Source organism: Bos grunniens, chromosome 3, assembly GCF_055505025.1.
Source record: "Bos grunniens cultivar Pamir isolate PY7600 chromosome 3, Bosgru_T2T1.0, whole genome shotgun sequence".
Classification (NCBI taxonomy): domain Eukaryota; kingdom Metazoa; phylum Chordata; class Mammalia; order Artiodactyla; family Bovidae; genus Bos; species Bos grunniens.
In genome coordinates this window covers 115,388,093-115,404,423 of record NC_141167.1, presented here as the reverse complement: position 1 = coordinate 115,404,423, position 16,331 = coordinate 115,388,093, and the positions used below count along the sequence as shown (strand labels likewise).

The 16,331-nt window shown below is 39.9% G+C and overlaps 1 protein-coding gene and 1 long non-coding RNA gene across 2 annotated transcripts in view; one reads left to right on the top strand and one right to left on the bottom strand.

Annotated features, from left to right (window-relative positions):
* LOC147377059 (uncharacterized) overlaps nt 1-1,157 on the top strand; it is a 44,036-nt gene extending 42,879 nt beyond the window's left edge. The window contains exon 3 of the long non-coding RNA XR_015161306.1: nt 755-1,157. This is a non-coding gene — a long non-coding RNA (uncharacterized LOC147377059). The remainder of the gene's footprint in view (nt 1-754) is intronic.
* The window catches only part of HSD17B7 (hydroxysteroid 17-beta dehydrogenase 7), a 29,907-nt gene that overhangs the window by 10,824 nt on the left and 2,752 nt on the right, over nt 1-16,331 (bottom strand). The window contains exons 3-7 of the mRNA XM_086393832.1: nt 15,448-15,540; nt 11,628-11,742; nt 5,685-5,879; nt 1,959-2,063; nt 1,167-1,223 (exon numbers count right to left, since the gene is read on the bottom strand). Coding sequence (XP_086249958.1) covers nt 1,167-1,223; nt 1,959-2,063; nt 5,685-5,879; nt 11,628-11,742; nt 15,448-15,540 — 565 coding nt within the window. The remainder of the gene's footprint in view (nt 1-1,166; nt 1,224-1,958; nt 2,064-5,684; nt 5,880-11,627; nt 11,743-15,447; nt 15,541-16,331) is intronic.

The following is a 16,331-nucleotide window of genomic DNA, read 5'->3' as shown; positions in this document are numbered from 1 at the left end:
ACTCTGGGAGCATGCCACTCATCTTATTAAATTCAACCTATTCTTCAGAGCCCAAATAAGCCTGACTCAGTAAGTAGAGCCTGCTCCAACTGGTCCAGCCCCATGGTGATCCTCCTTTCTGATCATTCCTAGAGTACTTGCCACTAGATGATAGAATGTCTTATTTTCTTGTCTATTTTCTCAATTCACTCTTTTTTTTAAACATGACTCTAAGCTCCTTAGCAACTGGAGATTCTGAATTTTAACTATTCCTACTCCTCTGACACAATATATACTTGACCTCTAGATTTGCCTTTCAGTGTCGTAAATGTATGGAAGGAGTAACCCCTAAATGATCATTCATTATTCTAAATGGCTGGACAAATATATTAAGAAATAAGTAATAGTGATAGGCTCTCAGGTTTCCAAAATACAAAGCAAAAATCCTGAAGGAGCTAAGTGGAGTGAGGGAAACACACACATAGAACTGACTTTTAATACAGTGGAATTTCAACCAGATGGTATAAAGCACAGAGGACAAATACATTTCATCTTGTATGACAATTCTCATCCACTGGTAGGGAATGTCTTTGGGGCCTTCAGTTGAAAAATATTCAGAGACATCATTTATGTACAACAGAACAGAGTATTATGATCCATTAGTAATGTCTGCCATTGATGAAGAAACACATGCGGTCCATCTGCATGAGTGACTTAAGAAAACAAACTGGTTTTCTAATCAAGTTAATAACTCAATTCTCTATTATTAATACAGGAAAAGAGAATCTTCATATTGGGAAATGGAGTTGGGCTTTGTTGCCTCTACTCTTGACCCATGAAACACACCTTCGCCGTGGGAAATCTCACACTGACTGCCCAGCCAACATCTTGCTTTGCCTGCCCCGACAGTGCTCCATGCTCCGCTCTCCTCTGGCTGCTCATGTCTCTTGCTTCTACAGAAGCACTGAGCCCAGAACCATGGTACTCAGTGCCAGAAAACATACTGAACTTTCAAAGTTCACTCCTAATGACCAGCATTTCACCTTATGATTCACCTTAGTCCTAAACAGGACCTTGCTTATACAGAGTCTGTTCTCATCTTTTCTGTTAAGATTGTTTCTAATTCAGTGAACTTACAGTCTACATCTGTGAAGTGAATACAACATGTTAAAACTCTAGTAACATACCAGTGCTTCTGTTCCATTGTGAGGTGTCAACGTGAAAGCGTTTGCAAAAAAGCGTAACTGAGAAAAAGAAAACAGTAGTCATTCTGTGGTGGTCTAGAGTCACAAAAGCATTATCCATTTAAATGTTAAAAAAAAGACACACTGCATTTCTTATTATAGAGTATTTTTTCAGTTTCAGAAAATAAATTGAAACAAGAAATAATTTCCATCATTTAATCCCCATTACTCCAAGTCAACCACTTTTAACATGAAGGCATATGTCCTTCTCATCTTTTTCCCATGCCTGCCATAAACAGGATACTTCTTCCTGAGCTCTACAAGGGAAGGACATTTCCTGAAAGCAGCATTTTCTAATGAGTGCTGGAGGGATGCTCAAAATACAAACAAAACAAACAAGCAAAAACATGACACTGTGATCATACAATGCACAATCATACCCTCCTTGGGAAATTTTAATGCAAGTGACTATATTAAAAGCTCAGAGAAATCCAGTTTGATATCACTTAACGCAGGTTTCTCAAAATTATATAATCATAGAACTCCTGGGCTATATGGTGCGTGATCAAAGAAACATTCCCTTAACAAACAGTGCTCACTAAGATGGAGGTACAGTGGGAGTATCAGGCAGTATGAAGCAGAGATTACATGGTAACATCAAAACTTTTGAGTGAAATGGAATTCTGCCACCTTCAAGTTCAATTACTTAAAGCACTTCCCAACCCTTAATCACATCTTTTTGGTTCCAACTTGAACAGCTTAAGTAAATCAAGAGAAGAAGCATGTATCACTTACCAGCCATATGATTGGCATGATTAACATCCACACAAAGGGAGGTAGAATTCCATATGTCAAATTGGTCAGCATCGTACCTGGGCACACTACACTGGAATACAGACCCTGGGGGCACAGAGAGGGGTAGCAGTTCATTTTAATTCAATACACATTGAGCCTGCCTCTATGTCAGTTAATAAAGGAGAAACACAAATGAGCCAGGAAGCCAGGGCGCCAAGGCTTGATGCTCTAAGCTGTCCTTGTAGCTGGGTAGACCATTTTAATTTAAGAATCACGTACTGAAAACTCACTATGAGAGGCACTTGATAATGTCTTTTATTCTCAAGTAACTCAGAGAACAAAGAGTAACCAAGCTTGAAGCTGGATGAGAAAAGCAGGACTGGTTATCTGTGTTTTCCATGGCTTAACTGAAGATCAGTTGACCAATCAAAATGAGCAGTGAGAGATAAGAGAGCCATACAAAGAAAGTCTTTGCCTGAAAGAAGTTTCTACTCTAGTAAATACAGACAGCTAAACCTCAAGTGTGTCTCTGTTTCCTGCAGGAACACAAGGCCTAGGGCTCTAGCTCGAGGCACCGGAGAGGTGGGTATGATTCCACAAAGACCTCCTCTAACTGAGGATCTCTAAATCAGGTTCTTAGCCCTGCACGCATCATTTTAGAAAGACCTGTTTTATAAAAAGAGCCCCAGTTAACACATGGCACATATTAATAATAGAAAGGTCTGTAGTAATCCTTAGAACACTGGGATTTGTTTTACTAGCTTACTTGGTTTAATTTTCACCACATTTCACGTTATTTTGATATTGACTATTTTAATTCATGGGCTTCTCTGCTGGCTCAGCTGGTAAAGAATCTGCCTGCAATGTGGGAGACCTGGGTTCTATCCCTGGGTTGGGAAGATCCCCTGGAGAAGGGAAAGGCTACCCACTCCAGGATTTCAGCCTGGAGAATGCCATGGACTGTATAGTCCATGGAGTTGCAAACACAAAGTCAGTTGGACACGACTGACTTTTACTTTCACTTTCACTTTAATTCATATTTTTATTACTTTTAACTTTTTTTTTCCTTTTAAACAAAAATAGAAAGTACCAGGATACCACAGTCAGTTCAGGGGACAGAAAGCACCCTGAGTATCAGAAGCTAGAAGGCTGGCTTCCTTTATTCACTGCTGCAGGGCCTGGCGGTGCCTGACATGGATAATTTAGACCTGAGAATCCCCTTGATTGACCAGCAGTCCTCTGAAAAAAGTCAGGAACTTTACAGACCAAAAATTCTTCCCAAATATTTTGCCCCAAAGATAGCTAAGGAGAATTTCTTAATCTGGGAACTAGCCAGGGACAGTTAGGACCTACTCAGCCCTAAATGAAGACATCTGTGAACTAAAATCCAGGGCTTTCAACACACACGACTTTCTGACGTTGAGCAACAAAAGAAACAAGCAAGGAGGCCATTTTACCTAAACTGAAGTCCCTTCACACATTTGATCTGAAGGAATGAGCGTGACGACCCTGAGTATTTCTCAAGGCTGTGTGACAGGAGGAGTCATTCATGGACAGGTAAAGTCTATCAGGCAGCCTATGCTGCTGCTGCTGAGTCGCTTCAGTCATGTCCAACTCTGTGCGACCCCATAGACGGCAGCCCACCAGGCTCCCTGTACCTGGGATTCTCCAGGCAAGAACACTGGAGTGGGTTGCCATTTCCTTCTCCAATGCATGAAAGTGAAAAGTGAAAGTGAAGTCGCTCAGTCGTGTCCGACTCTTCGCGACCCCATGGACCGCAGCCTACCAGGCTCCTGCGTCCATGGGATTTTCTAGGCAAAAGTACTGGAGTGGGGTGCCATTGCCTTCTCCCAGGCAGCCTGTAGGGATCCAACATTTCCAGTCATACAAGTCTTCAAAGGGAGGTAGTTCTTTCTTAGCTACTTCTTTCTTCATAAAAGCCAAGGTAGAACGATCATGAGCTACAAACCAATCACACAGATTTTAAAGGAGCTGGCAGCATTAGCTAAATTTTTTTTTTTTTTTAAAGATGAAATCCCAAAACTTGACAATTGAGACAAGCAAAATTTCAGAGCTTTTTATGAAAAAAGAAGCTAAATCCACTCTGACCTTATCCCTAAAAGGGAGTTTCCAGAGGACAAGCAGTTGTGACAAGTTTTTAAACATCCCAAGAAATCTCAGGAGGAGGCTCACATGTGGACCAACACACTGAGCCTGAATAATAACAATAATAACAACAGCCAACAAACAAACACATAAGCACACACATGAACAGATGCAGACCACATGACCAGACACCTACAGCCATGAGCACATAACCACACATAGTCACCTTCCTACACATGTTCACAAACATACAAAACCCACACATGTGCACATGGCTAGGCATACTCACGCATGTATGCATGCACATAGTACACATATGTACAGATACATACACATACACAGGCACATTCTAACACAAAGCATTGTTGTCAATGCTTCATACCACTCCAATCACTCAATCCTCCCAGCAAATCTATGAGGCAAACACTATTATTAACCCTGTTTCTCAGATGAGGAAACTGGAAGTACAAAGACATTAAATAATCTGTCCGAGGTGACAGAGCCAGAATTCAAAAGCAGTTCTAGAGAATGTGCTCATAGCTTCTACTTTTATACCATCCTCTTCACCAAGAGGTTTAATCCTAAGAGCCAGTTCTCAGAAGTGAGAATTCCAGCTGATGAAGGTCTCCATTCCAGAATCAACCAGATCTAAACCATTACATAAGGTTTAGACTGCTGTATCTAATGGATAATCAAAAACAGCCCCTTAAGGGCAAATAGTTTCTGCACTGCCTTTTATTTCTCCTTCCTCCTCAATTTTCAGCCTGGGTCAGTACCCTAAAAATGGTCAGCTTTTGTAAATATTGTCGGAGTTAAATTTCTCCCCAGTTCCATATTCAAAAAACACAGTCAAAGCAAGCAAAGGAAAATGCCCACAGGAGAGACTGGAGATTTCCAGTTAAAATTTTGGACCTGGGCAAGAGAAACATACAAAAAAGCACTAAGTTCCAGACCACAGAGGCCACAGAAGCCAGCATGTCTGACAAGGGTTGCTCTCTAAATCCAGTCCTCAAAAGACAGACCTCTGCAGCCTCACCAGAGATCCTCACTCTCCAAGGGCTTTCTAACTGCCAGCTGTCCTGTAACACTGGATATAACACTGGAGGCAGCACGGCTTGATGGGAAAAGTCCAAGCTTGAAGTTAAGACAGCCTTGAGCTCAGCTCTGAGCTCTACCCTTTACTGACTGTGTGACTTCTGGGTAAATGACTTTAATAAGGACTCCAAACTTTAGTGTCCTCGTATGAAAATAGGAATACTCAGACCCACCTCACTGTGACGGGAAAGGTATTAAGTGACACACACGGCAAATGCTTAACAGGAGCTACTGATATCGTTAGTAGTGTCATTCTGTTACATAAATTATAGCCCCAGAGGAGCTACAGACTGGTAAATGAACCCCCATATACCTACAAGTCTGGAGCTCATTATCTCTGCTCTAAAACTTCCTATACATCAACTGCCACTCTTTGTCATGTCTTACCTTGTCCTCACAGCAATCCTGCTCAAGAAACAATATTTCATCTTCACACTACAATAGGGAGCCAGCCATTTTACTAAGCAATCAGTGCTGGTTCAGCAAACACTGCCCTGCCATCTCCATATTGCTGAGACAGGCTACCTGATGGTTGAAGTGTCTGTTCAAAGCCACACTCAGAAGGTCAATCGCGTATTTGGAAGAGCTGTAGGGCTCCTGGCCTTTGCTGTGCTGGACATCCTCAAAGCTGAAATTAGATTTCTTTGCATTGCGAGATGATGTCCAAATGAGCTGAGATGGACTCTCACTGTGACACAGGAGAGATTCTAGTTCCTGAATCTGAATGAGGAATAAAAGAAACAAAAAAAAAGTATCAAAATATACTAAGGGATTACAAGATAACAATTTTGAAACCAATATAAATGTACACTAGAATTGAACAGGTGTGTCATTGGTAGAGTGGGCCACAAGTAAGCAAGAGAAGGAGTTTAGACTGATCCATGTGGTAAGGGATTAGAGTCAGAGACATCAGTGTGAACTCATGTTTAGCTTAATAAAGATTCAGATGTTACATACAAAATATTTATAGATATTTATATATAAATGGGTTAGCATGCACATAGATATTTCCTTGAATTCCAGAAAAACATCTACATCTGTTTCGTCAATTACGTTATAGCCTTTGACTGTGAGAATCATAACAAACTGTGGAAAGCTCTTAAAGAGAAGGGAACACCAGACCATCTTACCTATCTCCTGAGAAATCTGTATGTGGGTCAAGAAGCAACAGTTAGAACCCTGTATGGAACAACCGATTAGTTCAAGTTTGAGAAAGGAGTACGACAGGGCTGTCTGCTGTCACCCTGTTTGTTTAACGTATGTGCTGGGCATATCATGAGAAATGTCAGGCTGGATGAGTTACAAGCTGGAATCAAGATAGGAGGGAGAAACAGCAACAACTTCAGATATGCAGATGATACCACTCTAATGGCAGAAAGCAAAGCAGAACTAAAGAGACTCTTGACGAGGGTGAAGGAGGAGAGTGAAAGAGCTGGCTTAAAACTCAATATTAAAAACACTAAGATCATGGCATCCAGCCCCGTTACTTCACGGCAAATTGAAGGGGAAATGGTGGAAGCAGTGACAGATATCCTCTTCTTGTCACTGTGGAAGGTGACTGCAACCATGAAATCAGAAGACGGTTGCTTCTTGGCAGGAAAGCTATGACAAAGCTAGACAGTACATTGAAAAGCAGAGACATTACTCTCCAAAAAGGTCTGTGTAGTCAAGGTGATGGTCTTCCCAGTAGTCACATATGGTTGTGAGAACTGGACCGTAAAGAACACAGAATGCCAAAGAACTGATGCCTTCAAACTGTGGTGCTGGAGAAGACTCCTGAGAATCCCTTGGACAACAAGAATATTATACTAGTCAAATCTTAAGGAAAGTCAACCCTGAATATTCCTTGGAAGGACTGATGCTGAAGCTGAAGCTCCAGCATTTTTGTCCTCTGATGTAAACAGCCAACTCACTGGAATAGTCCCTAATGCTGGCAAAGATGGAGGGCAGAAAGAGAAGAGGGCATCAGAGGATGAGATGGCTGGATGGCATCACAGATAAAATGGACATGAACTTGGGCAAGCTTTGGGAGATGGTGAGGGACAGGGAGGCCTGGTGTGCTACAGTTCCATGGGGCCACAGAGAGTCAGACATGATTGGGAGACTGAACAAAACCAAGATATGTCCTTGCTCTGTGAGCTGAGAGGGCCTACAAGCACATGCTATCTCAACAGCAAGGAGCACCAGATCTTGGTTTCTAATACCATCCTCCAATAAAAGGAAACAGATCTCCTCAGAGAAATGTCTGATTCTGAGACTGGGATAGGAAATATATAACGTGAGTCTTAAACATCATGTGGTGTCAGGAAGGACATGCACAAAACAAAACCCGAAAGCCACAGTGATGAGGCTATGTCAAAGATATAGAAGTGCCACAGGATAGAAAGCCTAGAAGTAAATCCACGCACCTACGGTCAAATGATCTACAAGGGAGGGAAGCACATAGCATGAAAAGAAGGTCTCTTCAATAGCTGGCATGGGGAAGACTGGACAGCTACATGCAAGTGAATGAAATGAAAACATCCTCTAATACCACATTCAAAAATAAACTCAAAATGGATGAAAGATCTAAATGTAAGACCAGATACTATAAAACTCCTGTAGGAAAACGTAGGCAGAACACTCTTTGACATAAATCACAACAATATCTTTTTGGATATGCCTCCTAGAGTAATGAAAATAAAAACAAAGCTAAACAAATGGGATCTAGTTAAACTTAAAAGCATCTGCACAGCAAAGGAAACTATAAGTAAAACAATAAATTGAAAAAATAAATATAAAAAAATACAACCTACAGAATGGGAGAAAATACTTACAAACAATGCAACCCATAAGGGATTAATTCCAAAATACACAAACAGCTTATTCAGCTCAATATCCAAAAACAAACAACCCCATCAAAATATGGGTAGACGATCTAGACATTTCTCCAAAGAAGATACACACATGGCCAAAAGGCACATGAAAAGATTTTTAACATCAGTCATTATTAGAGAAATGCTAATCAAAACTATTAATACAATGAGGTATCACCTCACACCAGTCTACAAATAACAAATGCTGGAATGGTACAGAGAAAAAGGAAACCTCTTAAACTGCTGATGGGAATATAAATTGGTACAGCCACTATGGAGAACAGTATGACAGAGCTCTATTAAAAACAGAGCTATCAAAACATACTTCAAAAAGACACGTTCACCATGATGCACATTGCTGCACTATTTCCAATAGCCAAGACGTGGAAACCACCTAAATGCCCACCGATAGATGAATGGATAAAGATGTGGTGCGTGCATACACACAAGCACACATATCACTCAGCCATAAAATGAACAAAATAATGCCATCTGCAGCAACGTGGATGAACCTAGAGATTATCATACTAAGTGAAGTCAGAGAAACACAAATACATGATATCACTTATATGTGAAATCTAGAAAAAAGTGACACAAAAGGATTTACTTACAAAATAGAAGTAGACTCACAGACATAGAAAACAAATTTGCAGTTACCCAAGGGTAAAGGTGGGCGGGACCTACTACTATATATAAAATAAGATAACCAACAAGGACTGTATAGCACAGAGAAGTATACTCAATATTTTGTAATAACCTATACAGGAAAAGAATCTGAAAAAGAAGATATGTATGTATATAGATATACATATGCACGTATATATAACTTAATCATTTTTCTGTACCCCTGAAATTAACAAAACATTGTAAATCAACTATACTTCCATAAAAGTTTTTGAAAAAGATATAAAAGCTCCAACTGAAAGAGGTCCAATGGCCCAAGCTAAAATCATTCGAGTAAGAAAATAATGTTTATAATTCAAAGGAGAAAATGCATATCCATGAATCTGCATGGATGTCACAAATACCTTTATTCAGCTTTACTAAGGAATAATAGGCCAATAAATAAGTGGCTGAATAAAGAATTAAGTGGAGGAGAACAGACATATCTCCCTTGCAGAAAAACTCCAAATAATTCATATAGCTACTCCATGGTTAAGAAGGCCAAGCACCACCAAGTGTGGGCTGCACAAAGTAACTCTCTTCCACAAGACTACTACGGGAGAAAGAAGCAACTTGACAAAGGAAAAACCTGACAACTACTACTTCAGGTCAGCAGATCAAAGAGAACGTCAACACTGATAAGACACACTGACAGGACGTGACGACACTGGCACTCTATCTCTGTGGCCTTCCTTTCAAAAACACATTTTCTCAAATCTAGTCATGAGGAAAACAGACACATCCCAATAAGGAACCATGTACAGAACACCTGAGCAGTAATCCCCAAACTGCCAGGGTCATCAAAAACAAGGAAAGTGTGAGAAATTATCACGACCAAGAAGAGCTTAAGGAGATTTGACTTCTAAATGTAATGTGAGATTTAACTACTAAATGGGATGCTAGAACTGAAAAAGGATATCACACAAAATTGAAGAAATCTGAATAAAGTATGGAGTTTCGTTAATAGAAATATATCAACATTGGTTCACTAACTGTGACAATCTACCAAACTATGTAGGATGTTAATAGTAGAGGAAACTGGGACTTCCCTGGTGATCCAGTGGTTAATACTCCAAGCTTCTAACGCAAGGGGGTGCAGGCTCAAGCCCAGGTGGGGGAACTAAAATCTCACACGCAGCATGATGCAGCCAAAAGATAATAATAATAGAGGAAACTAGGCCTAGAGTATGCAGAAAATCTCTCTGCAATAATTCTGTAAATCTAGAGCTATCCTAAAATTAGAATTTTATTAAAGAAATATCTAGGAATGCTTGCAGATCTGCAATGAATATTTACATCAAATCAAGAGAATCCATGAACATGAGATTAACTCAGTTATCTGGTTCCACAATGTATACTGCACTGTACCTGGAACTTTACAGAAATTATCTCTAGTCTTCTAACTATCTCTAGTCTTCTTCTAATGATCTAACAAAATTTTGATCATTTATAATCAAACTGGGGATGGAACCATTCACATAACACATTTATACCTGGACCTAGAATCCAAGTTTGTGTTCCACAAAGTGGTAAGATTCCTAAAAATAATCTGGAGAGAGTAGAAGGCATCATAAACCTTCCTGTTATTTTATTTGATAAATCAATCCCCAAACCCCTGCTGTTAGGCCTACCTACATAAGGATACACAATGTTAAGTCATGTCACCAGGCCACCTGTGATAATTGTGCCTTTGGTCACAACTCTCCTCCGCCATTCCCCCAAACTGGATTACCCCAAAATACTAGATTTCCTTAACAACTTGATGTTTTAAACAGTAGATTCATCAAAAAGTTGACAGACTATTAATACTAACATTAACTTACCCTCTATCATTGCCAACTAATTTAATAACTCAAAAAGAGGGCAAAGAATGAGAGGATTATAAAAACATAAGATATATTAGATGAATCTCCGAAGAGTTATAAAACATGATCAAATATGAATTCAATCCTATCCTGACTATATTTTAACTTTTATCATTGAAAAAGCAATACCACATTGTTTTTTAAGTGCTAAAGGATCTAGAATGTACATGAATCTCACACTCACTTCTGATATTCTGGTACCCCAGTTCAAAGGGGTTCCCAATTTCATTTGTATCATTTGTGTATTTGTTTATACAAATGAGGCCACACGATGCATAGCACAACCAGCTGTTTCTTCTCAATAATAAAATACTAATGGCTATCCCATCTAAGTGCAAAAGATCTTTTCTTTTAGTGGTTTCACAATATTCCAATGTTTATGTACATCTTAAGTTATTATATTTATATTTACAGCTAGCCCTCAAGGAGGTCCAATTATGAGGGAAATTATATTTAAGGTGAAAAAAAAATGACCATAAATCTAAAAGTGTCAGAGATACAAATTCTGTGCATCAGAAAGAGTTCTTCTAATACCAAAGAATTAAAAGCAACTGGCAACAGAGCTGGGCATTACTTAATCTAGGTAGTAAAGCTGTTTTATGAGACTAAATGTGAGGCAAGAACACAGAACAACTTAGGCAATTTGCTTAGCTTTATATGCATGCCTGGAATTGTAACACATCAGTTTGGATGCTTAAGAAATCACATCAAGACAGTAAAAGATTAAAGTACCGTCTAATAGTGTCTTGTCTGTTACCCCATCCTATCTAATGACAAGCCCAGTTTCAAAGACCATGTAGAACAGGACTTGTGCACTTCCTCAGTTCTGTTCATTGTTTCTAAAAGCGCTTGTGTGTTCATATTTTACTTTCCGCTCTCTGAAGTTGATGTCCAAAGGAAAAAATACACCAGCAGGCTGCTTCAGGGAAGCAATGTTTTCAAAGAGTCATCACCCCATTTAAACACTCAAAGATGCAATGCCAGCCATAAACTAATGAGCTTAACAACACAGCACTGGACATATCTGCACACGTGTTTAGGATCGCAGCACTAAGTGTTGCTTACGAAGCCTAAAACCTTTTTACCAGGATAAAGTGGCCAAAGACATTGGTTTCAAACACCTCCTGGAGCCCATCAGGGGTTATCTTGTCATTCTGGGTCAGCAGTCCTTCAGCTGTGGAGAACATATGAATCACTTTTCTGAAACAGCAGAAGACAATGGTATGACATTTTAAAGCTTCTTTAACTGAAGATAGTAAAGAGATACCCCTCCTGCCTTCCCTGACCCCCCAACTTTTCCTTGCTTCTGTAATAACAGGAACAGAAATACTTATTTCTCAGAGCGGGTTATTTTGAGCACTAAATCAAATGCAAAAATGCTTTCTCGCACCCAGTTCAACCTATATACTTATAGTCCATACAACCAACAGGAACCTGAGCCTCTCAAAACCCTGCTGCAAAAACTCTCTTCCCTTCATTCCAAATCAAGCTATTAGGTTGGTGAAAAAGTAATTGTGGTTTCAGACTGTGAATTTTAAATCATTATAATTAGGCTCAAACACAGCTTTATTAACCAAAATAGGAACCATTACAATCAACACATTTTTGCCAATGAGAAGTAAGTTTGTTTATTCCTGTAGCATAAAAATACATGCTTCAGGATTCCACAAACTCTTGGAAGGCATTTTTCTGCTTCCTGCAGGTTGTGGAAGCATTTTCTCTGCAACAAGTTGTCAAGATGCTTGAAGAAATCATAGTCAGATGGCAAGAGATCAGGTGAATATGGTGGATAAGGCAAAACTTTATATAGCCCAATTCATTCAACTTTTGAAGCACTGGATGTGCAACGTGTGGTTGTGGAGAAGAACTGGGCTCCCTCTCTTGACTAAAGCAGCTACAGGCATTGCAGTTTTCGATGCATCTCATTGATTTGGTGAACGTACTTCTCAGATGTAATGGTTTCGCCAGGAATCAGAAAGCTGCAGTGGATCAGAATGGCAGCACACCACCAAACAGTGACCACGACACTTTTTGGGGTGCAAGTTTGGCTTAGGGAGTGCTTTGGAGCTTCTTCTTGGTCCAAACACTGAGCTGGTTGTCACCAGCTACTTCTTCTTGGTCCAAACACTTCGAGCTGGTTGTTGTCAGTTGTCATACACAGTTCACTTTTTAGTGCACATTACAATCTGACTGAGAAGTGGTTCATTGTTTTTGCATAGAATAAGAGAAGATGACACTTCAAAATGACGATTTTTTTTATTTGCAGTCAGCTCATGAGGCTCCCACTTATCAAGCTTTTTCACCTTTCTGATCTGCTTCAAATGCCAAACTACCATAGAATGGTCAACACTGAGTTCTTCAGCAACTTCTCATGCAGTTGTAAGAGGATCAGCTTCAGTGATTGTTCTCAGTTGGTCACTGTCATCTGACCATCGGCCACTGAGTTCCCCATCTTCAAGGATCTCGTCTTCTTTGCAAAACTTCTCAAACAAGCACTGCACTGTATGTTTGTTAGCAGTTCCTGGGCCAAATGTGTTGTTGGTCTAAGCTGTCTCCACTGCCTTATGAACAATTTTGAACTCAAATAGGAAAATCACTTGAATTTTCTTTTTGTCTAACATCATTTCCTAGTCTAAAAAAAATATAAAATACACAGGAAGTAATAAGTCATTAGCAAAAAACAAAGTGAGAAATGTGCATTAAAACAATGTATAACATAACCACATTTATTTAAGAATGTATTCCAATATCAGATAGCAAATTTCAACCATGCAAAACCACAATACTTTTGCACCAACCTAATACAAATCAACTGCCCTGGGGGAATAAGAGTCATGCCAAGAAGAAAAAGTCTTCCCCTGCACACTGATGTCTAACTGCTGAACAAAGTAACAAAGTGAAGCAGGCTTTTTTATCATAGGGAATTCCTGAGGCATTGAATACAGGAAGACAGTGATTTGCTGTGAGATCAATGTAATAGGTCAAGACCAGCATGTGATTTTGTGTGTAGGAGTGTATGTGTGTTGAATGGCAGAAAAGTAAAACAAAAGTAGCAGTATAGGAAGTAACATGAAGTAAGAGTAACATCTATTTATGAATAGTTATGGATGTGCTCAGTTGCTCAGTTGTGTCTGGCTCTTTGCCACCACGTGGATTATAGCATGCCAGGTTCCTCTGTCCATTGAATTTTCCAGGCAAGAATACGGGAATGGATTGGTTGCCATTTCCTTCTCCAGGGACTCCCTGACCCAGGGATCGAACCCACGTCTCCTGGAAGGCAAGTTCTTTACCACTGTGCCACCTGGGAAATCCATGAATAAGTACACTGGGTCACAAAAAAGATTTATTTCTTATTGTACTACTACTAATAGTAGTAGTACTGTAGGTTGTAGTTAAACATTTTTGGAAGCCACTAATGTGTATTGACTATGTGGATCACAATAAACTGTGGAAAATTCTGAAAGAGATGGGAATACCAGAGCACCTGACCTGCCTCTTGAGAAACCTATATGCAGGTCAGGAAGCAACAGTTAGAACTGGACATGGAACAGACTGGTTCCAAATAGGAAAAGGAGTACGTCAAGGCTGTATTTTGTCACCCTGCTTATTTAACTTATATGCAGAGTACATCATGAGAAACGCTGGGCTGGAAGAAACACAAGCTGGAATCAAGATTGCCGGGAGAAATATCAGTAACCTCAGATATGCAGATGACACCACCCTTATGGCAGAAAGTGAAGAGGAACTAAAAAGCCTCTTGATGAAAATGAAAGTGGAGAGTGAAAAAGTTGGCTTAAAGCTCAACATTCAGAAAACGAAGATCATGGCATCTGGTCCCATTACTTCATGGGAAATAGATGGGGAGACAGTGGAAACAGTGTCAGACTTTATTTTGGGGGGCTCCAAAATCACTGCAGATGGTGACTGCAGCCATGAAATTAAAAGACGCTTACTCCTTGGGAGAAAAGTTATGACCAACCTAGATAGCATATTGAAAAGCAGAGACATTACTTTGCCAACAAAGGTCTGTCTAGTCAAGGCTATGGTTTTCCCAGTAGTCACGTATGGATGTGAGAGTTGGACTGTGAAGAAAGCTGAGCACCGAAGAACTGATGCTTTTGAATTGTGGTGTTGGAGAAGACTCTTGAGAGTCCCTTGGACTGCAAGGAGATCCAACCAGTCCATTCTGAAGGAGATCAGCCCTGGGATTTCTTTGGAAGTACTGATGCTAAAGCTGAAACTCCAGTACTTTGGCCACCTCACACGAAGAGTTGACTCATTGGAAAAGACTCTGATGCTGGGAGGGATTGGGGGCAGGAGGAGAAGGGGATGACAGAGGATGAGATGGCTGGATGGCATCACTGACTCGATGGGCGTGAGTCTGAGTGAACTCCGGGAGTTGGTGATGGACAGGGAGGCCTGGCGTGCTGCGATTCATGGGGTCGCAAAGAGTCGGACACGACTGAGCGACTGAACTGAACTGAATGTGTGTTGAGAATCTCCCAGGAAGGTATTTAGCCCTGTACATTTCCTCAGCCTACTTAGTCAGAGTGCCTGACGCATGGCTGAGAAATGCTTCTCAAGTTGCCTTCCTGGATATTAGAGTCTCACTGACAACTCTGCCTAGTTCTAAAATGTTCTAATGGACACAGTGAGGCAGACCAAAACTGACCTGCCAAAACATGTAACATTCTTGGAATATCTGGGGACCAAGAACACAGAATCATGACTTTGCTCACAAAGACGAAAGCACGTTTCACCACATGGCTGCAACATGTACTTTCTATCTTCATTCTTCTCCACACCCCCTCACCCCCTCAACTTATGGACTGACGGCAAAGCTAGGCAAAAATATATAAATAAACACCTTCCTTCCAATCAGTTAATCTAGAAGATAGAAATTACCTTGAAAAGAGACCACGAAAAAGTGCTTTGATATTTAGCTGTGGATTAGGCATGATCCCAGCATTTAGATATACATAGTCTAATCTCTGAAACCTGCAAGTAAAATCAAGAAAGAAGATTGTTAGCTGTCTCTTAGAGCAGTTAGAATACAGAAGGTCCACGAAGCACAGAAAGTACAAAAAGATGGCTGTAGCAAGCTAAGGCATCAGTACTACCTTCTCAACATTTTTTAATTAGCCCAGTAAATATTTGAGTATTCTTTTTTTGATGGTGGCTTCAAACAGAATTTGGAGAGCTGTATTGGGTCTTGAAATCAAATATTCTCTGATCAATACTCCTTCCAGCTTTGTCCTCCCAATAAGGTACCACAGCAACTCTATTAAACCCACGCTCCCTCTGGTCTTAGAAAGGTTTTTGCTTTTTTAGAAAAAAAAAATTCACATCTTTCCTTTTTGACAAGTAAAATTTGTATAATCTGATCCATCAATGCTGGAATCTGAACACCAAGATATCCATTAGAGCAGGGAACACAGTAATGCAAATGGCTATCGAGCATAAACGAAATACAATATATTATTCTTCAGCCAATTCTTTTACCAAGAAGGCTTTCCTTATATATACTGAAGTTCATTTTACTGTCCATGGAAATAAAGAAGCTCTTGCTTATTAAGGGCCTGAATTACAAAAATGTAATTAATAGTTTATTAATTAAACTAATTATTATTCATTCCTCTTAGAAGAAAAAAACATGCCCTGTCTCTCCAGAAAAATGCACTGTGTAGCTATATGCAATTTATTGTACATTTTTTGAGAACTTATATATCTAAGGACTCTAGCCCTTCAGATACTAAACATTTATCAAATGTTTATTGTCTGCCAATTAG